Source organism: Oncorhynchus clarkii, chromosome 14, assembly GCF_045791955.1.
Source record: "Oncorhynchus clarkii lewisi isolate Uvic-CL-2024 chromosome 14, UVic_Ocla_1.0, whole genome shotgun sequence".
NCBI classification, from domain to species: Eukaryota; Metazoa; Chordata; class Actinopteri; order Salmoniformes; family Salmonidae; genus Oncorhynchus; species Oncorhynchus clarkii.
The window spans coordinates 29510752-29535816 of NC_092160.1; the positions used below are offsets into that span (position 1 = coordinate 29510752).

The window sequence follows — 25065 nt, forward strand, 5'->3', positions numbered from 1 at the left end:
AGATCAGTGTAATGTTCATTTCCTCTACAGATCAGTGTAATGTTAATTTACCCTACAGATCAGTGTAATGTTCATTTCCTCTACAGATCAGTGTAATGTTCATTTCCTCTACAGATCAGTATAATGTTCATTTCCTCTACAGATCAGTTCATTTCCTCTACAGATCAGTTCATTTCCTCTACAGATCAGTGTAATGTTCATTTCCTATACAGATCAGTGTAATGTTCATGTCCTCTACAGATCAGTGTAATGTTCATTTCCTCTACAGAACAGTATAAAGTTAATTTCCTCTACAGATCAGTTAATTTCCTCTACAGATCAGTGTAATGTTAATTTACTCTACAGATCAGTGTAATGTTAATTTCCTCTACAGATCAGTGTAATGTTAATTTCCTCTACAGATCAGTGTAATGTTAATTTCCTCTATAGATCAGTGTAATGTTAATTTCCTCTACAGATCAGTGTAATGTTCATGTCCTCTACAGGTCAGTTAATTTCCTCTACAGATCAGTTCATTTCCTCTACAGATCAGTGTAATGTTCATTTCCTCTACAGATCAGTGTAATGTTAATTTCCTCTACAGATCAGTTCATTTCCTCTACAGATCAGTGTAATGTTCATTTCCTCTACAGATCAGTGTAATGTTCATTTCCTCTACAGATCAGTGTAATGTTCATTTCCTCTACAGATCAGTGTAATGTTCATTTCCTCTACAGATCAGTGTAATGTTAATTTCCTCTACAGATCAGTGTAATGTTCATTTCCTCTACAGATCAGTGTAATGTTAATTTCCTCTACAGATCAGTGTAATGTCCATTTACTCTACAGATCAGTGTAATGTTAATTTACTCTACAGATCAGTGTAATGTTCATTTACTCTACAGATCAGTGTAATGTTCATTTCCTCTACAGATCAGTTCATTTCCTCTACAGATCAGTTCATTTCCTCTACAGATCAGTGTAATGTTCATTTCCTCTACAGATCAGTGTAATGTTCATTTCATCTACAGATCAGTGTAATGTTAATTTCCTCTACAGATCAGTGTAATGTTCATTTCCTCTACAGATCAGTTCATTTCCTCTACAGATCAGTGTAATGTTCATTTCCTCTACAGATCAGTGTAATGTTCATTTCCTCTACAGATCAGTGTAATGTTCATTTCCTCTACAGATCAGTGTAATGTTAATTTCCTCTACAGATCAGTGTAATGTTCATTTACTCTACAGATCAGTTTAATGTTCATTTCCTCTACAGATCAGTGTAATGTTAATTTACTCTACAGATCAGTGTAATGTTCATTTCCTCTACAGATCAGTGTAATGTTCATTTCCTCTACAGAACAGTATAAAGTTAATTTCCTCTACAGATCAGTTCATTTCCTCTACAGATCAGTGTAATGTTAATTTACTCTACAGATCAGTGTAATGTTAATTTCCTCTACAGATCAGTGTAATGTTAATTTCCTCTACAGATCAGTGTAATGTTAATTTCCTCTACAGATCAGTGTAATGTTAATTTCCTCTACAGATCAGTGTAATGTTCATGTCCTCTACAGGTCAGTTAATTTCCTCTACAGATCAGTTCATTTCCTCTACAGATCAGTGTAATGTTCATTTCCTCTACAGATCAGTGTAATGTTAATTTCCTCTACAGATCAGTTCATTTCCTCTACAGATCAGTGTAATGTTCATTTCCTCTACAGATCAGTGTAATGTTCATTTCCTCTACAGATCAGTGTAATGTTCATTTCCTCTACAGATCAGTTCATTTCCTCTACAGATCAGTTCATTTCCTCTACAGATCAGTGTAATGTTCATTTCCTCTACAGATCAGTGTAATGTTCATTTCATCTACAGATCAGTGTAATGTTAATTTCCTCTACAGATCAGTGTAATGTTCATTTCCTCTACAGATCAGTTCATTTCCTCTACAGATCAGTGTAATGTTCATTTCCTCTACAGATCAGTGTAATGTTCATTTCCTCTACAGATCAGTGTAATGTTCATTTCCTCTACAGATCAGTGTAATGTTCATTTACTCTACAGATCAGTTTAATGTTCATTTCCTCTACAGATCAGTGTAATGTTCATTTACTCTACAGATCAGTGTAATGTTCATTTCCTCTACAGATCAGTGCTTCCTCTGTCAGTCTCAGGTGGCAACTGGGAATAACTGGTAATATTGACAACTCATGTTAAAAGACACCACCAGCTTTCATATGTTCTCATGTTCTGAGCAAGGAACTTAAACGTTAGCTTTTTTACATGGCACATATTGCACTTTTAGTTTCTTCTCCAACACTGTGTTTTTGCATTATTTAAACCAAATTGAACATTTTTTCTTATTTATTTGAGGCTAAATGTATTTTATTTATGTAAGATATTAAGTTAAAATAAAAGTGTTTATTGTTCATTTTGTATTGTTGTAATTGTCATTAATTACAAATATATATAAAAATCGGCCGATTAATCGGACGCACGAAACACGCACACGCAGGGCAGCAGATGAAGCCAGGCATGTTGTAGAAGCTGTTAATAACCCAGAGAGAGACTGATGGAGAGGAGAGGTGAGAGGAGGAGAGGATAGTATAGGTCCCCAGGGGGAGTGTGTATGAGTGCTCACCTCCAGTACCCGTCCACTGATGTATCTGCTGCACGTCTCACATTTAACCCCAAACTGGGCGTGGTAGTCAGACTCACAGTACGGCACGTTGTCCCTGAAACACAAAGGGTTAAAATGTGTTATTTCATAGTTTTGATGTCTTCACTATTATTCCAAAATGTATAAAGTAGTAAAAATAAAGAATGTCTGTATGTGTGTGTGTGTGTGTGTGTGTGTGTGTGTGTGTGTACTGACTTGCTGATGTATTCCCCAGTGAGGACCATGTTGCAGGTTTGACACTTGAAGCAGCTGACATGCCACTGTTTCTCCAACGCCAGCAGAGACTGTCCCTGTTTTATATCCTCTCCACACCCTGAACAGTCTGGAGAGAGGGAGAAGGGAGATGGGGAGAGGGAGGTGGAGAGGATGAGGGAGGGGGGAGAGAAGGGGGCAGGGAGGTGGGGAGAGAGGGAGAGAGAGGGGGAAGACACGGAGAGAGAGGAGGGAGAGTGGAGGGGGAGGAGGAGGGGTGGGGGAAAGAGGTGAAGAAAAGTGGTGAGAATTAGGGGGATAAGTGAAAAGAAGCGAGAGGGGGACAAACCTGAGGGGCTAATGTATCTATACCCAACAATGTGTGTGTCAACTCAGTGTATCAGCCCTATACCTGCAGACCCCTAAAGGGGTGTGGTCTAAGGGTTGGTTCTAGATTGTGTCACCCTAAAGGGTTGTGGTCTAGGGGTTGGTTCTAGAGTTTGTCACCCTAAATGGGTCTGGTCTAGGGGTTGGTTCATGATTGATACACCCTAAAGGGGTGTGTTGGAGGAATAGGGGTTGGTTCTTGATTGGGTCACCCTAAAGGGGTGTAGTCTCGGGGTTAGTTCTAGATTGTCACCCTAAAGGGGTGTGGTTTAGGGGTTGATTCTAGATTGGGTCATACAAAATGGGTGTGGTCTAGAGGTTAGTTCTAGATTGGTTCCAAGTAGAGTTCCTCACAGATCCACCAGTACCTGAATACCCTAGACCTGATCCGAGACCTGAGCGGGTCTGAATCCAGAATTCAAATTAATGTCACAGGTCTAGGTCAGGTCTGATATGATTGTCACGGGTCTCGGGTAAGTGTAATTTAACACAACAGATCCGAATGCGACTGCTGCAGTAGAGAGAGAAAGCAATTGTATAATTTATGCTCCTGCTCTTGCTTTTCACGAAAGTGGAGCGTCGTGCGTGTAGCTAGCTATAGCTTAACTAGCTTCTCGTTCCGGTTTGATGCAGTCCAAGACAAGTACTACATAATCATCGTGGACGATAAATAACCTAGCTATTGCAGCTATTATTCTACTATAGCGTGAGTCAGGTTGGTTGGTTGCTGTCTTCCATCTCTCCCTTCCTCCTCCCTGCTCCCCATGTCAGTTGCTCACAGTACAGCCCCTCCCCCACTTGCTAGAATGGCATCTCTCTCCCTCCTCTCATGCTTTATCAGCTCCAGTTAACCAAGTAGCTTAAAAAATGACTTTTCTGCTGCTTCCCTCACTAGGACTGGGCCTGGACCCGACCAGGTCTACATGGGACAGTCTAGTTGTCCTCGGGTCCATTCAGAACGGGTTTCTATATTAAAAAATAAATATATGCATACATTGGGTCCGGGAAGGAATACTCCAGGTCCATTTTGGACCCGTGAAGACCTCCAGATCCAAGTCTCGAGGTCATGAGGGCGGGACTTACGGCTGGGTCCATGGATTTTGATTGGTTCGTTGGAGGTGACGAGTGTGTGAGAACACTGTTGACACACACAGTCCTTCCCACTGAACGTCACTCTGTCTCCGATAGGGAACGGCTTCCTGAACGGGGGAGATACACACGGATTAAATACACATTTGCGTACACATACACAAGCATGCACACACACACACACACATACACAAGAATGCACACACACACACACACACACACACACACACACACACACACACACACACACACACACACACACACACACACACACACACACACACACACACACACACACACACACACACACACACACACACACACACACACACACACAAATGGTTTCACTGTGACTGAGGAAATAAACTCTAAAGCCCAGCTTTAGATACATGCAGGAATAACCCCTTACTTTACCCAGAAAAGGCTGTGTGTGTGTATATTTGATGTGTGAGAGCAGGTATCATGTCTTTGGTTGTGAGGAAGATGTCATTGGATGGTCTACAGAATGTTAGTGTGCTGTCAGGCAGAGGAGGAGAACACGGTTTGGATGGCCTACAGAATGTTAGTGTGCTGTCAGGCATGTACAGAGAAAACGGTTTGGATGGCCTACAGAATGTTAGTGTGCTGTCAGGCAGAGGAGGAGAACACGGTTTGGATGGCCTACAGAATGTTAGTGTGCTGTCAGGCAGAGGAGGAGAAAACGGTTTGGATGGCCTACAGAATGTTAGTGTGCTGTCAGGCATGTACAGAGAACACGGTTTGGATGGCCTACAGAATGTTAGTGTGGAGGAGTAGGAGTAGACTAGAGGAGGATAATAAGGAAGTGACTAGAGGAGGATGAGGAGTAGACAAGAGGAGGAGGATGAGAAGTAGACTAGAGGAGGAGGAGGAGGAGGAGACTAGAGGAGGAGGAGTAGACTAGAGGAGGATAATAAGGAAGTGACTAGAGGAGGATGAGGAGTAGACAAGAGGAGGAGGATGAGAAGTAGACTAGAGGAGGAGGAGGAGGAGGAGACTAGAGGAGGATAATAAGGAAGTGACTAGAGGAGGAGGATGAGAAGTAGACAAGAGGAGGAGGATGAGAAGTAGACTAGAGGAGGAGGAGGAGGAGGAGACTAGAGGAGGATAATAAGGAAGTGACTAGAGGAGGATGAGGAGTAGACAAGAGGAGGAGGATGAGAAGTAGACTAGAGGAGGAGGAGGAGGAGGAGACTAGAGGAGGATGATGAGAAGTAGACTGGAGGAGGAGGAGGAGTAGACTAGAGGATGAGGATGAGGAGTAGACTGGAGGAGGAGGAGGAGGAGACTAGAGGAGGATGATGAGAAGTAGACTGGAGGAGGAGGAGGAGTAGACTAGAGGAGGAGGATGAGAAGTAGACTAGAGGAGGAGGAGGAGTAGACTAGAGGAGGAGGATGAGAAGTAGACTGGAGGAGGAGGAGGAGGAGGAGGAGTAGACTAGAGGAGGAGGAGGAGAAGTAGATTAGAGGAGGAGGAAGAGAAGTAGACTAGAGGAGGAGGAAGAGAAGTAGACTAGAGGAGGAGGATGAGAAGTAGACTAGAGGATGAGAAGTAGACTAGAGGAGGAGGATAGGATGAGAAGTAGACTAGAGGAGGAGGATGAGAAGTAACCTAGAGGAGGATGATGAGGAGTAGACTAGAGGAGGAGGATGAGGGGGAAGAGAAGTAGACTAGAGGAGGAGGATGAGAAGTAGACTAGAGGAGGAGGAAGAGAAGTAGACTAGAGGAGGAGGATGAGAAGTAGACTAGAGGAGGAGGAGGAGAAGTAGATTAGAGGAGGAGGAAGAGAAGTAGACTAGAGGAGGAGGATGAGAAGTAGACTAGAGGAGGAGGATAGGATGAGAAGTAGACTAGAGGAGGAGGATGAGAAGTAGACTAGAGGAGGAGGATGAGAAGTAGACTAGAGGAGGAGGATAGGATGAGAAGTAGACTAGAGGAGGAGGATAGGATGAGAAGTAGACTAGAGGAGGAGGATGAGAAGTAGACTAGAGGAGGAGGATGAGAAGTAACCTAGAGGAGGATGATGAGGAGTAGACTAGAGGAGGAGGAAGAGGAGTAGACTAGAGGAGGAGGATGAGGAGGAAGAGAAGTAGACTAGAGGAGGAGGATGAGAAGTAGACTAGAGGAGGAGGAAGAGAAGTAGACTAGAGGAGGAGGATGAGAAGTAGACTAGAGGAGGAGGATGAGAAGTAGACTAGAGGAGGAGGATAGGATGAGAAGTAGACTAGAGGAGGAGGATGAGAAGTAGACTAGAGGAGGAGGAAGAGAAGTAGACTAGAGGAGGAGGATGAGAAGTAACCTAGAGGAGGATGATGAGGAGTAGACTAGAGGAGGAGGAAGAGGATAAGACTAGAGGAGGAGGAGGAGGAGACTAGAGGAGGAGGATGAGAAGTAGATTAGAGGAGGATGAGGAGGAGTAGACTAGAGGGGGAGGATGAGGAGAAGACTAAAGGAGGAAGATGAGGAGTAGACTAGAGGTAGATGAGGAGAAGTAGCCTAGAGGAAGATGAGGAGTAGACTAGAGGAGGAGGAAGAGTAGACTAGAGGAGGAGGAGTAGACTAGAGGAGGAGGAGGAGTAGACTAGAGGAGGAGGAGGAGGAGTAGACTAGAGGAGGAGGAGGAGGAGTAGACTAGAGGAGGAGGATTAGGAGTAGACTAGAGGAGGAGGAGGAGAAGTAGATTAGAGGAGGAGGAAGAGGAGTAGACTAGAGGAGGAGTATGAGGAGTAGACTAGAGGAGGAGGATGAGGAGTAGACTAGAGGAGGAGGAAGAGTAGTTTAGAGGAGGAGGATGAGGAGTAGACTGGAGGAGGAGGAGGAGTAGACTAGAGGAGGAGGAGGAGTAGACTAGAGGAGGAGGAGGAGTAGACTAGAGGAGGAGGAGGAGTAGACTAGAGGAGGAGGAGGAGTAGACTAGAGGAGGAGGAGGAGACTAGAGGAGGAGGAGGAGTAGACTAGAGGAGGAGGAGGAGTAGACTAGAGGATGAGGAAGAGTAGACTAGAGGAGGAAGAGGAGGAGTAGACTAGAGGAAGAGGAGGAGGAGGAGTAGACTAGAGGAGGAGGAAGAGGAGTAGACTAGAGGAGGAGGAGGAGAAGTAGACTAGAGGAGGAGGAGGAGTAGACTAGAGGAGGAGGAGGAGTAGACTAGAGGAGGAGGAGGAGTAGACTAGAGGAGGAGGAGGAGTAGACTAGAGGAGGAGGAGGAGGAGACTAGAGGAGGAGGAGGAGTAGACTAGAGGAGGAGGAGGAGGAGACTAGAGGAGGAGGAGGAGTAGACTAGAGGAGGAGGAGGAGGAGACTAGAGGAGGAGGAGGAGTAGACTAGAGGAGGAGGAAGAGTAGACTAGAGGAGGAAGAGGAGGAGTAGACTAGAGGAAGAGGAGGAGGAGGAGTAGACTAGAGGAGGAGGAAGAGGAGTAGACTAGAGGAGGAGGAGGAGGAGTAGACTAGAGGAGGAGGATGAGGAGTAGACTAGAGGAGGAGGAAGAGGAGAAGACTAGAGGAGGAGGATGAGGAGTAGCCCAGAGGTGGAGGATGAGGAGTAGACTAGAGGAGGAGGAGGAGTAGACTAGAGGATGAGGAAGAGTAGACTAGAGGAGGAAGAGGAGGAGTAGACTAGAGGAAGAGGAGGAGGAGGAGTAGACTAGAGGTAGATGAGGAGAAGTAGCCTAGAGGAAGATGAGGAGTAGACTAGAGGAGGAGGAAGAGTAGACTAGAGGAGGAGGAGTAGACTAGAGGAGGAGGAGGAGTAGACTAGAGGAGGAGGAGGAGGAGTAGACTAGAGGAGGAGGAGGAGGAGTAGACTAGAGGAGGAGGATTAGGAGTAGACTAGAGGAGGAGGAGGAGAAGTAGATTAGAGGAGGAGGAAGAGGAGTAGACTAGAGGAGGAGTATGAGGAGTAGACTAGAGGAGGAGGATGAGGAGTAGACTAGAGGAGGAGGAAGAGTAGTTTAGAGGAGGAGGATGAGGAGTAGACTGGAGGAGGAGGAGGAGTAGACTAGAGGAGGAGGAGGAGTAGACTAGAGGAGGAGGAGGAGTAGACTAGAGGAGGAGGAGGAGTAGACTAGAGGAGGAGGAGGAGTAGACTAGAGGAGGAGGAGGAGACTAGAGGAGGAGGAGGAGTAGACTAGAGGAGGAGGAGGAGTAGACTAGAGGATGAGGAAGAGTAGACTAGAGGAGGAAGAGGAGGAGTAGACTAGAGGAAGAGGAGGAGGAGGAGTAGACTAGAGGAGGAGGAAGAGGAGTAGACTAGAGGAGGAGGAGGAGAAGTAGACTAGAGGAGGAGGAGGAGTAGACTAGAGGAGGAGGAGGAGTAGACTAGAGGAGGAGGAGGAGTAGACTAGAGGAGGAGGAGGAGTAGACTAGAGGAGGAGGAGGAGGAGACTAGAGGAGGAGGAGGAGTAGACTAGAGGAGGAGGAGGAGGAGACTAGAGGAGGAGGAGGAGTAGACTAGAGGAGGAGGAGGAGGAGACTAGAGGAGGAGGAGGAGTAGACTAGAGGAGGAGGAAGAGTAGACTAGAGGAGGAAGAGGAGGAGTAGACTAGAGGAAGAGGAGGAGGAGGAGTAGACTAGAGGAGGAGGAAGAGGAGTAGACTAGAGGAGGAGGAGGAGGAGTAGACTAGAGGAGGAGGATGAGGAGTAGACTAGAGGAGGAGGAAGAGGAGAAGACTAGAGGAGGAGGATGAGGAGTAGCCCAGAGGTGGAGGATGAGGAGTAGACTAGAGGAGGAGGAGGAGTAGACTAGAGGATGAGGAAGAGTAGACTAGAGGAGGAAGAGGAGGAGTAGACTAGAGGAAGAGGAGGAGGAGGAGTAGACTAGAGGAGGAGGAAGAGGAGTAGACTAGAGGAGGAGGAGGAGGAGTAGACTAGAGGAGGAGGAAGAGGAGAAGACTAGAGGAGGAGGATGAGGAGTAGCCCAGAGGTGGAGGATGAGGAGGAGACTAGAGGAGGAGGATGAGGAGTAGACTAGAGGAGGTGAATGAGGAGTAGACTAGAGGAGGAGGAAGAGGAGTCGACTAGAGGAGGAGGATGAGAAGGAGCCTAGAGGAGGATGATGAGGAGTAGACTAGAGGAGGAGCAGACTAGAGGATGAGGATGAGTAGACTAGAGGAGGAGGATGAGAAGTAGACTAGAGGAGGAGTAGTAGACTAGAGGAGGAGGATGACGAGTCGACTAGAGGAGGAGGATGAGGAGTAGATTAGAGGAGGAGGATGAGGAGTAGATTAGAAGAGGATGAGGAGGAGACTAGAGGAGGAGGATGAGGAGTAGATTAGAGGAGGAGGAGGAGTAGACTAGAGGAGGAGGAGGAGTAGACTAGAGGAGGATGAGAAGTAGACTAGAGGAGGATGAGAAGTAGACTAGAGGAGGATGAGAAGTAGACGAGAGGAGGAGGATGAGGAGTAGACTAGAGGAGGAGGATGAGGAGTAGACTAGAGGAGGAGGATGAGAAGTAGACTAGAGGAGCAGGATGAGGAGTAAACTAGAGGAGAAGGATGAGGAGTAGACTATAGGAGGAGGATGAGAAGTAGACTAGAGGAGGAGGATGAGATGTAGACTAGAAGAGGATGAGAAGTAGACTAGAGGAGCAGGATGAGGAGTAAACTAGAGGGGGATGATGAGAAGTAGACTAGAGGAGGATGATGAGGAGTTGACTAGAGAAGGAGGAGGAGGAGTAGACTAGAGGAGGAGGATGAGAAGTAGACTAGATGAGGAGGATGAGAAGTAGACTAGAGGAGGATGAGAAGTAGACTAGAGGAGGAGGATGAGAAGTAGACTAGAGGAGCAGGATGAGGAGTAAACTAGAGGGGGATGATGAGAAGTAGACTAGAGGAGGATGATGAGGAGTAGACTAGAGAAGGAGGAGGAGGAGTAGACTAGAGGAGGATGAGAAGTAGACGAGAGGAGGAGGAGGAGTAGACTAGAGGAGGATAATAAGGAAGAGACTAGAGGAGGAGGATGAGGAGTAGACTAGAGGAGGAGGATGAGGAGTAGACTAGAGGAGGAGGAGGAGGAGGAGGAGACTAGAGGAGGATGAGAAGTAGACGAGAGGAGGAGGAGGAGTAGACTAGAGGAGGATAATAAGGAAGAGACTAGAGGAGGAGGATGAGGAGTAGACTAGAGGAGGAGGATGAGGAGTAGACTAGAGGAGGAGGAGGAGGAGGAGACTAGAGGAGGAGGGTGAGGAGTAGACTAGAAGAGGAGGATGAGGAGAAGACTAGAGGAGTAGTAGTAGTAGAGGAGTAGTAGTAGACTAGAGGAGTAGTAGTAGACTAGAGGTGTAGTAGTAGACTAGAGGAGTAGTAGTAGACTAGAGGAGTAGTAGTAGACTAGAGGAGTAGTAGTAGACTAGAGGAGTAGTAATAGACTAGAGGAGTAGTAGTAGACTAGAGGAGTAGTAGTAGACTAGAGGAGTAGTAGTAGACTAGAGGAGGAGTAATAGACTAGAGGAGTAGTAGTAGACTAGAGGAGTAGTAGTAGACTAGAGGAGGAGTAATAGACTAGAGGAGTAGTAGTAGACTAGAGGAGTAGTAGTAGACTAGAGGAGTAGTAATAGACTAGAGGAGTAGTAGTAGACTAGAGGAGTAGTAGACTAAAGGATTAGTAGTAAACAATAGGAGTAGTAGTAGACTAGAGGAGTAGTAATAGACTAGAGGAGTAGTAGACTAGAGGAGTAGTAGTAGACTAGAGGAGTAGTAGTAGAGGAGTAGTAGTAGACTAGAGGAGTAGTAGTAGACTAGAGGAGTAGTAATAGACTAGAGGAGTAGTAGTAGACTAGAGGAGTAGTAGTAGACTAGAGGAGTAGTAGTAGACTAGAGGAGTAGTAGTAGACTAGAGGAGTAGTAATAGACTAGAGGAGTAGTAATAGACTAGAGGAGTAGTAGTAGACTAGAGGAGTAGTAATAGACTAGAGGAGTAGTAGTAGACTAGAGGAGTAGTAATAGACTAGAGGAGTAGTAATAGACTAGAGGAGTAGTAGTAGACTAGAGGAGTAGTAGTAGACCAGAGGAGTAGTAGTAGACTAGAGGTGTAGTAGTAGACTAGAGGAGTAGTAGACTAGAGGAGTAGTAGACTAGAGAAGTAGTAGACTAGAGGAGTAGTAGACTAGAGGAGTAGTAGTAGACTAGAGGTGTTGTAGTAGACTAGAGGAGTAGTAGACTAGAGGAGTAGTAGACTAGAGGAGTAGTAGTAGACTAGAGGAGTAGTAGTAGACTAGAGGAGTAGTAGACTAGAGGAGTAGTAGTAGACTAGAGGAGTAGTAGTAGACTAGAGGAGTAGTAGACTAGAGGAGTAGTAGTAGACTAGAGGTGTAGTAGTAGACTAGAGGAGTAGTAGTCTAGAGGAGTAGTAGTAGACTAGAGGAGTAGTAGTAGACTAGAGGTGTAGTAGTAGACTAGAGGAGTAGTAGACTAGAGGAGTAGTAGACTAAAGCATTAGTAGTAGACTAGAGGAGTAGTAGTAGACTAGAGGAGTAGTAGTAGACTAGAGGAGTAGTAGTAGACTAGAGGAGTAGTAGACTAAAGGATTAGTAGTAGACTAGAGGAGTAGTAGTAGACTAGAGGAGTAGTAGTAGACTAGAGGTGTAGTAGTAGACTAGAGGAGTAGTAGACTAGAGGAGTAGTAGACTAGAGAAGTAGTAGACTAGAGGAGTAGTAGACTAGAGGAGTAGTAGTAGACTAGAGGTGTTGTAGTAGACTAGAGGAGTAGTAGACTAGAGGAGTAGTAGACTAGAGGAGTAGTAGTAGACTAGAGGAGTAGTAGTAGACTAGAGGAGTAGTAGACTAGAGGAGTAGTAGTAGACTAGAGGAGTAGTAGTAGACTAGAGGAGTAGTAGACTAGAGGAGTAGTAGTAGACTAGAGGTGTAGTAGTAGACTAGAGGAGTAGTAGTCTAGAGGAGTAGTAGTAGACTAGAGGAGTAGTAGACTAGAGGAGTAGTAGTAGACTAGAGGTGTAGTAGTAGACTAGAGGAGTAGTAGACTAGAGGAGTAGTAGACTAGAGGAGTAGTAGTAGACTAAAGGATTAGTAGCCTAGAGGAGTAGTAGACTAGAGGAGTAGTAGACTAGAGGAGTAGTAGTAGACTAAAGGATTAGTAGCCTAGAGGAGTAGTAGTAGCCTAGAGGAGGAGTAATAGACTAGAGGAGTAGTAGACTAGAGGAGTAGTAGACTAAAGGATTAGTAGCCTAGAGGAGTAGTAGTAGACTAGAGGAGTAGTAGTAGACTAGAGGAGTTGTAGACTAGAGGAGTAGTAGACTAAAGGATTAGTAGCCTAGAGGAGTAGTAGTAGACTAGAGGAGTAGTAGACTAGAGGAGTAGTAGTAGACTAAGGAGTAGTAATAGACTAGAGGAGTAGTAGACTAGAGGAGTAGTAGTAGCCTAGAGGAGTAGTAGACTAGAGGAGTAGTAGTAGACTAGAGGAGTAGTAGACTAGAGGAGTAGTAGACTAGAGGAGGAGTAATAGACTAGAGGAGTAGTAGACTAGAGGAGTAGTAGTGGACTAGAGGAGTAGTAGACTAGAGGAGTAGTAATAGACTAGAGGAGTAGTAGACTAGAGGAGTAGTAGACTAGAGGAGTAGTAGACTAGAGGAGTAATAGACTAGAGGAGTAGTAATAGACTAGAGGAGTAGTAGACTAGAGGAGTAGTAGTAGACTAGAGGAGTAGTAGACTAGAGGAGGAGTAATAGACTAGAGGAGTAGTAGACTAGAGGAGTAGTAGACTAAAGCATTAGTAGTAGACTAGAGGAGTAGTAGTAGACTAGAGGAGTAGTAGTAGACTAGAGGAGTAGTAGTAGACTAGAGGAGTAGTAGACTAAAGGATTAGTAGTAGACTAGAGGAGTAGTAGTAGACTAGAGGAGTAGTAGTAGACTAGAGGAGTAGTAGTAGACTAGAGGAGTAGTAGTAGACTAGAGGAGTAGTAGTAGACTAGAGGAGGAGTAATAGACTAGAGGAGTAGTAGTAGACTAGAGGAGTAGTAGTAGACTAGAGGAGTAGTAGACTAGAGGAGTAGTAGTAGACTAGAGGAGTAGCAGTAGACTAGAGGAGTAGTAATAGACTAGAGGAGTAGTAGTAGACTAGAGGAGTAGTAGTAGACTAGAGGAGTAGTAGTAGACTAGAGGAGTAGTAGTAGACTAGAGGAGTAGTAGTAGACTAGAGTAGTAGTAGACTAGAGGAGTAGTAGTAGACTAGAGGAGTAGTAGTAGACTAGAGGAGTAGTAGTAGACTAGAGGAGTAGTAATAGACTAGAGGAGTAGTAGACTAGAGGAGTAGTAGTAGACTAGAGGAGTAGTAGTAGACTAGAGGAGTAGTAGACTAGAGGAGGAGTAATAGACTAGAGGAGTAGTAGACTAGAGGAGTAGTAGACTAAAGGAGTAGTAGTAGACTAGAGGAGTAGTAGTAGACTAGAGGAGTAGTAGTAGACTAGAGGAGTAGTAGACTAAAGGATTAGTAGTAGACTAGAGGAGTAGTAGTAGACTAGAGGAGTAGTAGTAGACTAGAGGAGTAGTAGTAGACTAGAGGAGTAGTAGACTAAAGGATTAGTAGTAGACTAGAGGAGGAGTAATAGACTAGAGGAGTAGTAGACTAAAGGATTAGTAGCCTAGAGGAGTAGTAGCCTAGAGGAGTAGTAGACTAGAGGAGTAGTAGTAGACTAAGGAGTAGTAATAGACTAGAGGAGTAGTAATAGACTAGAGGAGTAGTAGACTAAAGGATTAGTAGCCTAGAGGAGTAGTAGACTAGAGGAGTAGTAGTAGACTAAAGGATTAGTAGCCTAGAGGAGTAGTAGTAGCCTAGAGGAGTAGTAGTAGACTAGAGGAGGAGTAATAGACTAGAGGAGTAGTAGACTAGAGGAGTAGTAGTAGACTAAGGAGTAGTAATAGACTAGAGGAGTAGTAGACTAGAGGAGTAGTAGTAGACTAGAGGAGTAGTAATAGACTAGAGGAGTAGTAGTAGACTAGAGGAGTAGTAGTAGACTAGAGGAGTAGTAATAGACTAGAGGAGTAGTAGACTAGAGGAGTAGTAGTAGACTAGAGGAGTAGTAGACTAGAGGAGTAGTAGTAGACTAGAGGTGTAGTAGTAGACTAGAGGAGTAGTAGACTAGAGGAGTAGTAGACTAGAGGAGTAGTAGTAGACTAGAGGAGTAGTAGACTAGAGGAGTAGTAGTAGACTAGAGGAGTAGTAGACTAGAGGAGTAGTAGTAGACTAGAGGAGTAGTAGACTAGAGGAGTAGTAGTAGACTAGAGGTGTAGTAGTAGACTAGAGGAGTAGTAGTCTAGAGGAGTAGTAGTAGACTAGAGGAGTAGTAGACTAGAGGAGTAGTAGTAGACTAGAGGAGTAGTAGTAGACTAGAGGAGTAGTAGACTAGAGGAGGAGTAATAGACTAGAGGAGTAGTAGACTAGAGGAGTAGTAGACTAAAGGAGTAGTAGTAGACTAGAGGAGTAGTAGTAGACTAGAGGAGTAGTAGTAGACTAGAGGAGTAGTAGACTAAAGGATTAGTAGTAGACTAGAGGAGTAGTAGTAGACTAGAGGAGTAGTAGTAGACTAGAGGAGTAGTAGTAGACTAGAGGAGTAGTAGACTAAAGGATTAGTAGTAGACTAGAGGAGGAGTAATAGACTAGAGGAGTAGTAGACTAAAGGATTAGTAGCCTAGAGGAGTAGTAGCCTAGAGGAGTAGTAGACTAGAGGAGTAGTAGTAGACTAAGGAGTAGTAATAGACTAGAGGAGTAGTAATAGACTAGAGGAGTAGTAGACTAAAGGATTAGTAGCCTAGAGGAGTAGTAGACTAGAGGAGTAGTAGTAGACTAAAGGATTAGTAGCCTAGAGGAGTAGTAGTAGCCTAGAGGAGTAGTAGTAGACTAGAGGAGGAGTAATAGACTAGAGGAGTAGTAGACTAGAGGAGTAGTAGTAGACTAAGGAGTAGTAATAGACTAGAGGAGTAGTAGACTAGAGGAGTAGTAGTAGACTAGAGGAGTAGTAATAGACTAGAGGAGTAGTAGTAGACTAGAGGAGTAGTAGTAGACTAGAGGAGTAGTAATAGACTAGAGGAGTAGTAGACTAGAGGAGTAGTAGTAGACTAGAGGAGTAGTAGACTAGAGGAGTAGTAGTAGACTAGAGGTGTAGTAGTAGACTAGAGGAGTAGTAGACTAGAGGAGTAGTAGACTAGAGGAGTAGTAGTAGACTAGAGGAGTAGTAGACTAGAGGAGTAGTAGTAGACTAGAGGAGTAGTAGACTAGAGGAGTAGTAGTAGACTAGAGGAGTAGTAGACTAGAGGAGTAGTAGTAGACTAGAGGTGTAGTAGTAGACTAGAGGAGTAGTAGTCTAGAGGAGTAGTAGTAGACTAGAGGAGTAGTAGACTAGAGGAGTAGTAGTAGACTAGAGGTGTAGTAGTAGACTAGAGGAGTAGTAGACTAGAGGAGTAGTAGACTAGAGGAGTAGTAGACTAGAGGAGTAGTAGTAGACTAAAGGATTAGTAGCCTAGAGGAGTAGTAGACTAGAGGAGTAGTAGACTAGAGGAGTAGTAGTAGACTAAAGGATTAGTAGCCTAGAGGAGTAGTAGTAGCCTAGAGGAGGAGTAATAGACTAGAGGAGTAGTAGACTAGAGGAGTAGTAGACTAAAGGATTAGTAGCCTAGAGGAGTAGTAGTAGACTAGAGGAGTAGTAGTAGACTAGAGGAGTAGTAGACTAGAGGAGTAGTAGACTAAAGGATTAGTAGCCTAGAGCAGTAGTAGTAGACTAGAGGAGTAGTAGACTAGAGGAGTAGTAGTAGACTAAGGAGTAGTAATAGACTAGAGGAGTAGTAGACTAGAGGAGTAGTAGTAGCCTAGAGGAGTAGTAGACTAGAGGAGTAGTAGTAGACTAGAGGAGTAGTAGACTAGAGGAGTAGTAGACTAGAGGAGGAGTAATAGACTAGAGGAGTAGTAGACTAGAGGAGTAGTAGTAGACTAGAGGAGTAGTAGACTAGAGGAGTAGTAATAGACTAGAGGAGTAGTAGACTAGAGGAGTAGTAGACTAGAGGAGTAGTAGACTAGAGGAGTAATAGACTAGAGGAGTAGTAATAGACTAGAGGAGTAGTAGACTAGAGGAGTAGTAGTAGACTAGAGGAGTAGTAGACTAGAGGAGGAGTAATAGACTAGAGGAGTAGTAGACTAGAGGAGTAGTAGACTAAAGCCTTAGTAGTAGACTAGAGGAGTAGTAGTAGACTAGAGGAGTAGTAGTAGACTAGAGGAGTAGTAGTAGACTAGAGGAGTAGTAGACTAAAGGATTAGTAGTAGACTAGAGGAGTAGTAGTAGACTAGAGGAGTAGTAGTAGACTAGAGGAGTAGTAGTAGACTAGAGGAGTAGTAGTAGACTAGAGGAGGAGAAATAGACTAGAGGAGTAGTAGTAGACTAGAGGAGTAGTAGTAGACTAGAGGAGTAGTAGACTAGAGGAGTAGTAGTAGACTAGAGGAGTAGCAGTAGACTAGAGGAGTAGTAGTAGACTAGAGGAGTAGTAGTAGACTAGAGGAGTAGTAGTAGACTAGAGGAGTAGTAGTAGACTAGAGTAGTAGTAGACTAGAGGAGTAGTAGTAGACTAGAGGAGTAGTAGTAGACTAGAGGAGTAGTAGTAGACTAGAGGAGTAGTAATAGACTAGAGGAGTAGTAGACTAGAGGAGTAGTAGTAGACTAGAGGAGTAGTAGTAGACTAGAGGAGTAGTAGACTAGAGGAGGAGTAATAGACTAGAGGAGTAGTAGACTAGAGGAGTAGTAGACTAAAGGAGTAGTAGTAGACTAGAGGAGTAGTAGTAGACTAGAGGAGTAGTAGTAGACTAGAGGAGTAGTAGACTAAAGGATTAGTAGTAGACTAGAGGAGTAGTAGTAGACTAGAGGAGTAGTAGTAGACTAGAGGAGTAGTAGTAGACTAGAGGAGTAGTAGACTAAAGGATTAGTAGTAGACTAGAGGAGGAGTAATAGACTAGAGGAGTAGTAGACTAAAGGATTAGTAGCCTAGAGGAGTAGTAGCCTAGAGGAGTAGTAGACTAGAGGAGTAGTAGTAGACTAAGGAGTAGTAATAGACTAGAGGAGTAGTAATAGACTAGAGGAGTAGTAGACTAAAGGATTAGTAGCCTAGAGGAGTAGTAGACTAGAGGAGTAGTAGTAGACTAAAGGATTAGTAGCCTAGAGGAGTAGTAGTAGCCTAGAGGAGCAGTAGTAGACTAGAGGAGGAGTAATAGACTAGAGGAGTAGTAGACTAGAGGAGTAGTAGTAGACTAAGGAGTAGTAATAGACTAGAGGAGTAGTAGACTAGAGGAGTAGTAGTAGACTAGAGGAGTAGTAATAGACTAGAGGAGTAGTAGTAGACTAGAGGAGTAGTAGTAGACTAGAGGAGTAGTAATAGACTAGAGGAGTAGTAGACTAGAGGAGTAGTAGTAGACTAGAGGAGTAGTAATAGACTAGAGGAGTAGTAGTAGACTAGAGGAGTAGTAGTAGACTAGAGGAGTAGTAGACTAGAGGAGTAGTAGTAGACTAAGGAGTAGTAGTAGACTAGAGGAGTAGTAGTAGACTAGAGGAGTAGTAGTAGACTAGAGGAGTAGTAGACTAGAGGAGTAGTAGACTAGAGAAGTAGTAGTAGACTAGATGAGTAGTAGTAGACTAGAGGAGTAGTAGTAGACTAGAGGAGTAGTAATAGACTAGAGGAGTAGTAGTAGACTAGAGGAGTAGTAGTAGACTAGAGGAGTAGTAATGGACTAGAGGAGTAGTAGTAGACTAGAGGAGTAGTAGTAGACTAGAGGAGTAGTAGACTAAAGGATTAGTAGCCTAGAGGAGTTGTAGACTAGAGGAGTAGTAGACTAGAGGGATAGTAGTAGACTAAGGAGTAGTAGTAGACTAGAGGAGTAGTAGTAGACTAGAGGAGTAGTAGTAGACTAGAGGAGTAGTAATAGACTAGAGGAGTAGTAGTAGACTAGAGGAGTAGTAGTAGACTAGAGGAGTAGTAGACTAAAGGATTAGTAGCCTAGAGGAGTAGTAGACTAGAGGAGTAGTAGTAGACTGGAGTAGTAGTAGACTAGAGGAGTAGTAGTAGACTAGAGGAGTAGTAGTAGACTAGAGGAGTAGTAGTAGACTAGAGGAGTAGTAGTAGACTAGAGGAGTAGTAGACTAGAGGAGGAGTAATAGACTAGAGGAGTAGTAGACTAGAGGAGTAGTAGACTAAAGGAGTAGTAGTAGACTAGAGGAGTAGTAGTAGACTAGAGGAGTAGTAGTAGACTAGAGGAGTAGTAGACTAAAGGATTAGTAGTAGACTAGAGGAGTAGTAGTAGACTAGAGGAGTAGTAGTAGACTAGAGGAGTAGTAGTAGACTAGAGGAGTAGTAGACTAAAGGATTAGTAGTAGACTAGAGGAGGAGTAATAGACTAGAGGAGTAGTAGACTAAAGGATTAGTAGCCTAGAGGAGTAGTAGCCTAGAGGAGTAGTAGACTAGAGGAGTAGTAGTAGACTAAGGAGCAGTAATAGACTAGAGGAGTAGTAATAGACTAGAGGAGGAGTAGTAGACTAGAGGAGTAGTAGACTAAAGGATTAGTAGCCTAGAGGAGTAGTAGACTAGAGGAGTAGTAGTAGACTAAAGGATTAGTAGCCTAGAGGAGTAGTAGTAGCCTAGAGGAGTAGTAGTAGACTAGAGGAGGAGTAATAGACTAGAGGAGTAGTAGACTAGAGGAGTAGTAGTAGACTAAGGAGTAGTAATAGACTAGAGGAGTAGTAATAGACTAGAGGAGTAGTAGTAGACTAGAGGAGTAGTAGTAGACTAGAGGAGTAGTAGACTAGAGGAGTAGTAGTAGACTAAGGAGTAGTAATAGACTAGAGGAGTAGTAATAGACTAGAGGAGGAGTAATAGACTAGAGGAGTATTAGACTAGAGGAGTAGTAGTAGACTAGAGGAGTAGTAGTAGACTAGAGGAGTAGTAATAGACTAGAGGAGTAGTAGTAGACTAGAGGAGGAGTAGTAGACTAGAGGAGTAGTAGTAGACTAGAGGAGTAGTAGTAGACTAGAGGAGTAGTAGTAGACTAGAGTAGTAGTAGACTAGAGGAGAAGTAATAGACTAGAGGAGTAGTAGTAGACTAGAGGAGTAGTAATAGACTAGAGGAGTAGTAGTAGACTAGAGTAGTAGTAGACTAGAGGAGTAGTAATATACTAGAGGAGGAGTAATAGACTAGAGGAGTAGTAATAGACTAGAGGAGTAGTAGTAGACTAGAGGAGTAGTAGTAGACTAGAGGAGGAGTAATAGACTAGAGTAGTAGTAGACTAGAGGAGTAGTAGTAGACTAGAGGAGTAGTAGTAGACTAAGGAGTAGTAGTAGACTAGAGGAGTAGTAGTAGACTAGAGGAGTAGTAGTAGACTAGAGGAGTAGTAATAGACTAGAGGAGTAGTAGTAGACTAGAGGAGTAGTAGTAGACTAGAGGAGTAGTAGACTAAAGGATTAGTAGCCTAGAGGAGTAGTAGACTAGAGGAGTAGTAGTAGACTGGAGTAGTAGTAGACTAGAGGAGTAGTAGTAGACTAGAGGAGTAGTAGTAGACTAGAGGTGTAGTAGACTAGAGGAGTAGTAGTAGACTAGAGGAGTAGTAATATACTAGAGGAGGAGTAATAGACTAGAGGAGTAGTAATAGACTAGAGGAGTAGTAGTAGACTAGAGGAGTAGTAGTAGACTAGAGGAGGAGTAATAGACTAGAGTAGTAGTAGACTAGAGGAGTAGTAGTAGACTAGAGGAGTAGTAGTAGACTAAGGAGTAGTAGTAGACTAGAGGAGTAGTAGTAGACTAGAGGAGTAGTAGTAGACTAGAGGAGTAGTAATAGACTAGAGGAGTAGTAGTAGACTAGAGGAGTAGTAGTAGACTAGAGGAGTAGTAGACTAAAGGATTAGTAGCCTAGAGGAGTAGTAGACTAGAGGAGTAGTAGTAGACTGGAGTAGTAGTAGACTAGAGGAGTAGTAGTAGACTAGAGGAGTAGTAGTAGACTAGAGGTGTAGTAGACTAGAGGAGTAGTAGTAGACTAGAGGAGTAGTAGTAGACTAGAGGAGTAGTAGTAGACTAGAGGAGTAGTAGACTAGAGGAGGAGTAATAGACTAGAGGAGTAGTAGACTAGAGGAGTAGTAGACTAAAGGAGTAGTAGTAGACTAGAGGAGTAGTAGTAGACTAGAGGAGTAGTAGTAGACTAGAGGAGTAGTAGACTAAAGGATTAGTAGTAGACTAGAGGAGTAGTAGTAGACTAGAGGAGTAGTAGTAGACTAGAGGAGTAGTAGTAGACTAGAGGAGTAGTAGACTAAAGGATTAGTAGTAGACTAGAGGAGGAGTAATAGACTAGAGGAGTAGTAGACTAAAGGATTAGTAGCCTAGAGGAGTAGTAGCCTAGAGGAGTAGTAGACTAGAGGAGTAGTAGTAGACTAAGGAGCAGTAATAGACTAGAGGAGTAGTAATAGACTAGAGGAGGAGTAGTAGACTAGAGGAGTAGTAGACTAAAGGATTAGTAGCCTAGAGGAGTAGTAGACTAGAGGAGTAGTAGTAGACTAAAGGATTAGTAGCCTAGAGGAGTAGTAGTAGCCTAGAGGAGTAGTAGTAGACTAGAGGAGGAGTAATAGACTAGAGGAGTAGTAGACTAGAGGAGTAGTAGTAGACTAAGGAGTAGTAATAGACTAGAGGAGTAGTAGACTAGAGGAGTAGTAGTAGACTAGAGGAGTAGTAGTAGACTAGAGGAGGAGTAATAGACTAGAGGAGGAGTAATGGACTAGAGGAGTAGTAGTAGACTAGAGGAGTAGTAGTAGACTAGAGGAGTAGTAGACTAGAGGAGTAGTAGTAGACTAGAGTAGTAGTAGACTAGAGGAGTAGTAGTAGACTAGAGAAGTAGTAGTAGACTAGAGGAGTAGTAGTAGACTAGAGGAGTAATGGACTAGAGGAGTAGTAGTAGACTAGAGTAGTAGTAGACTAGAGGAGTAGTAATAGACTAGAGGAGGAGTAATAGACTAGAGGAGTAGTAATAGACTAGAGGAGGAGTAATAGACTAGAGGAGTAGTAGTAGACTAGAGTAGTAGTAGACTAGAGGAGTAGTAGTAGACTAGAGGAGTAGTAGACTAAAGGATTAGTAGCCTAGAGGAGTAGTAGACTAGAGGAGTAGTAGTAGACTAAAGGATTAGTAGCCTAGAGGAGTAGTAGTAGCCTAGAGGAGTAGTAGTAGACTAGAGGAGGAGTAATAGACTAGAGGAGTAGTAGACTAGAGGAGTAGTAGTAGACTAAGGAGTAGTAATAGACTAGAGGAGTAGTAATAGACTAGAGGAGTAGTAGTAGACTAGAGGAGTAGTAGTAGACTAGAGGAGTAGTAGACTAGAGGAGTAGTAGTAGACTAAGGAGTAGTAATAGACTAGAGGAGTAGTAATAGACTAGAGGAGGAGTAATAGACTAGAGGAGTATTAGACTAGAGGAGTAGTAGTAGACTAGAGGAGTAGTAGTAGACTAGAGGAGTAGTAATAGACTAGAGGAGTAGTAGTAGACTAGAGGAGGAGTAGTAGACTAGAGGAGTAGTAGTAGACTAGAGGAGTAGTAGTAGACTAGAGGAGTAGTAGTAGACTAGAGTAGTAGTAGACTAGAGGAGAAGTAATAGACTAGAGGAGTAGTAGTAGACTAGAGGAGTAGTAATAGACTAGAGGAGTAGTAGTAGACTAGAGTAGTAGTAGACTAGAGGAGTAGTAATATACTAGAGGAGGAGTAATAGACTAGAGGAGTAGTAATAGACTAGAGGAGTAGTAGTAGACTAGAGGAGTAGTAGTAGACTAGAGGAGGAGTAATAGACTAGAGTAGTAGTAGACTAGAGGAGTAGTAGTAGACTAGAGGAGTAGTAGTAGACTAAGGAGTAGTAGTAGACTAGAGGAGTAGTAGTAGACTAGAGGAGTAGTAGTAGACTAGAGGAGTAGTAATAGACTAGAGGAGTAGTAGTAGACTAGAGGAGTAGTAGTAGACTAGAGGAGTAGTAGACTAAAGGATTAGTAGCCTAGAGGAGTAGTAGACTAGAGGAGTAGTAGTAGACTGGAGTAGTAGTAGACTAGAGGAGTAGTAGTAGACTAGAGGAGTAGTAGTAGACTAGAGGTGTAGTAGACTAGAGGAGTAGTAGTAGACTAGAGGAGTAGTAGTAGACTAGAGGAGTAGTAGTAGACTAGAGGAGTAGTAGACTAGAGGAGGAGTAATAGACTAGAGGAGTAGTAGACTAGAGGAGTAGTAGACTAAAGGAGTAGTAGTAGACTAGAGGAGTAGTAGTAGACTAGAGGAGTAGTAGTAGACTAGAGGAGTAGTAGACTAAAGGATTAGTAGTAGACTAGAGGAGTAGTAGTAGACTAGAGGAGTAGTAGTAGACTAGAGGAGTAGTAGTAGACTAGAGGAGTAGTAGACTAAAGGATTAGTAGTAGACTAGAGGAGGAGTAATAGACTAGAGGAGTAGTAGACTAAAGGATTAGTAGCCTAGAGGAGTAGTAGCCTAGAGGAGTAGTAGACTAGAGGAGTAGTAGTAGACTAAGGAGCAGTAATAGACTAGAGGAGTAGTAATAGACTAGAGGAGGAGTGGTAGACTAGAGGAGTAGTAGACTAAAGGATTAGTAGCCTAGAGGAGTAGTAGACTAGAGGAGTAGTAGTAGACTAAAGGATTAGTAGCCTAGAGGAGTAGTAGTAGCCTAGAGGAGTAGTAGTAGACTAGAGGAGGAGTAATAGACTAGAGGAGTAGTAGACTAGAGGAGTAGTAGTAGACTAAGGAGTAGTAATAGACTAGAGGAGTAGTAGACTAGAGGAGTAGTAGTAGACTAGAGGAGTAGTAGTAGACTAGAGGAGGAGTAATAGACTAGAGGAGGAGTAATGGACTAGAGGAGTAGTAGTAGACTAGAGGAGTAGTAGTAGACTAGAGGAGTAGTAGACTAGAGGAGTAGTAGTAGACTAGAGTAGTAGTAGACTAGAGGAGTAGTAGTAGACTAGAGAAGTAGTAGTAGACTAGAGGAGTAGTAGTAGACTAGAGGAGTAATGGACTAGAGGAGTAGTAGTAGACTAGAGTAGTAGTAGACTAGAGGAGTAGTAATAGACTAGAGGAGGAGTAATAGACTAGAGGAGTAGTAATAGACTAGAGGAGGAGTAATAGACTAGAGGAGTAGTAGTAGACTAGAGTAGTAGTAGACTAGAGGAGTAGTAGTAGACTAGAGGAGTAGTAGTAGACTAGAGGAGTAGTAGTAGACTAGAGTAGTAGTAGACTAGAGGAGTAGTAATAGACTAGAGGAGTAGTAGTAGACTAGAGGAGTAGTAATAGACTAGAGGAGTAGTAGTAGACTAGAGGAGTAATAGACTAGAGGAGTAGTAGTAGACTAGAGGAGTAGTAGTAGACTAGAGGAGTGGTAGTAGACTAGAGGAGTAGTAGTAGACTAGAGGTGTAGTAGACTAGAGGAGTAGTAGTAGACTAGAGGAGTAGTAATAGACTAGAGGAGTAGTAGACTAGAGGAGTAGTAGTAGACTAAGGAGTAGTAATAGACTAGAGGAGTAGTAATAGACTAGAGGAGGAGTAGTAGACTAGAGGAGTAGTAATAGACTAGAGGCGTAGTAATAGACTAGAGGAGTAGTAGTAGACTAGAGGAGTAGTAGTAGACTAGAGGAGTAGTAGACTAGAGGAGTAGTAGTAGACTAAGGAGTAGTAATAGACTAGAGGAGTAGTAATAGACTAGAGGAGGAGTAATAGACTAGAGGAGTATTAGACTAGAGGAGTAGTAGCCTAGAGGAGTAGTAGACTAGAGGAGTAGTAGTAGACTAAGGAGCAGTAATAGACTAGAGGAGTAGTAATAGACTAGAGGAGGAGTAGTAGACTAGAGGAGTAGTAGACTAAAGGATTAGTAGCCTAGAGGAGTAGTAGACTAGAGGAGTAGTAGTAGACTAAAGGATTAGTAGCCTAGAGGAGTAGTAGTAGCCTAGAGGAGTAGTAGTAGACTAGAGGAGGAGTAATAGACTAGAGGAGTAGTAGACTAGAGGAGTAGTAGTAGACTAAGGAGTAGTAATAGACTAGAGGAGTAGTAGACTAGAGGAGTAGTAGTAGACTAGAGGAGTAGTAGTAGACTAGAGGAGGAGTAATAGACTAGAGGAGGAGTAATGGACTAGAGGAGTAGTAGTAGACTAGAGGAGTAGTAGTAGACTAGAGGAGTAGTAGACTAGAGGAGTAGTAGTAGACTAGAGTAGTAGTAGACTAGAGGAGTAGTAGTAGACTAGAGAAGTAGTAGTAGACTAGAGGAGTAGTAGTAGACTAGAGGAGTAATGGACTAGAGGAGTAGTAGTAGACTAGAGTAGTAGTAGACTAGAGGAGTAGTAATAGACTAGAGGAGGAGTAATAGACTAGAGGAGTAGTAATAGACTAGAGGAGGAGTAATAGACTAGAGGAGTAGTAGTAGACTAGAGTAGTAGTAGACTAGAGGAGTAGTAGTAGACTAGAGGAGTAGTAGACTAAAGGATTAGTAGCCTAGAGGAGTAGTAGACTAGAGGAGTAGTAGTAGACTAAAGGATTAGTAGCCTAGAGGAGTAGTAGTAGCCTAGAGGAGTAGTAGTAGACTAGAGGAGGAGTAATAGACTAGAGGAGTAGTAGACTAGAGGAGTAGTAGTAGACTAAGGAGTAGTAATAGACTAGAGGAGTAGTAGTAGACTAGAGGAGTAGTAGTAGACTAGAGGAGTAGTAGTAGACTAGAGGAGTAGTAGA

At 43.5% G+C, this 25065-nt stretch overlaps 1 protein-coding gene across 1 annotated transcript in view; it reads right to left on the reverse strand.

The window, feature by feature from the left end:
• Window positions 1-25065, reverse strand: part of LOC139366493 (actin-binding LIM protein 3-like) — a 124505-nt gene that overhangs the window by 40240 nt on the left and 59200 nt on the right. The window contains exons 4-6 of the mRNA XM_071104017.1: window positions 4325-4440; window positions 2858-2984; window positions 2624-2717 (exon numbers count right to left, since the gene is read on the reverse strand). Of these exons, the coding sequence (XP_070960118.1) occupies window positions 2624-2717; window positions 2858-2984; window positions 4325-4440 (337 nt within the window). The remainder of the gene's footprint in view (window positions 1-2623; window positions 2718-2857; window positions 2985-4324; window positions 4441-25065) is intronic.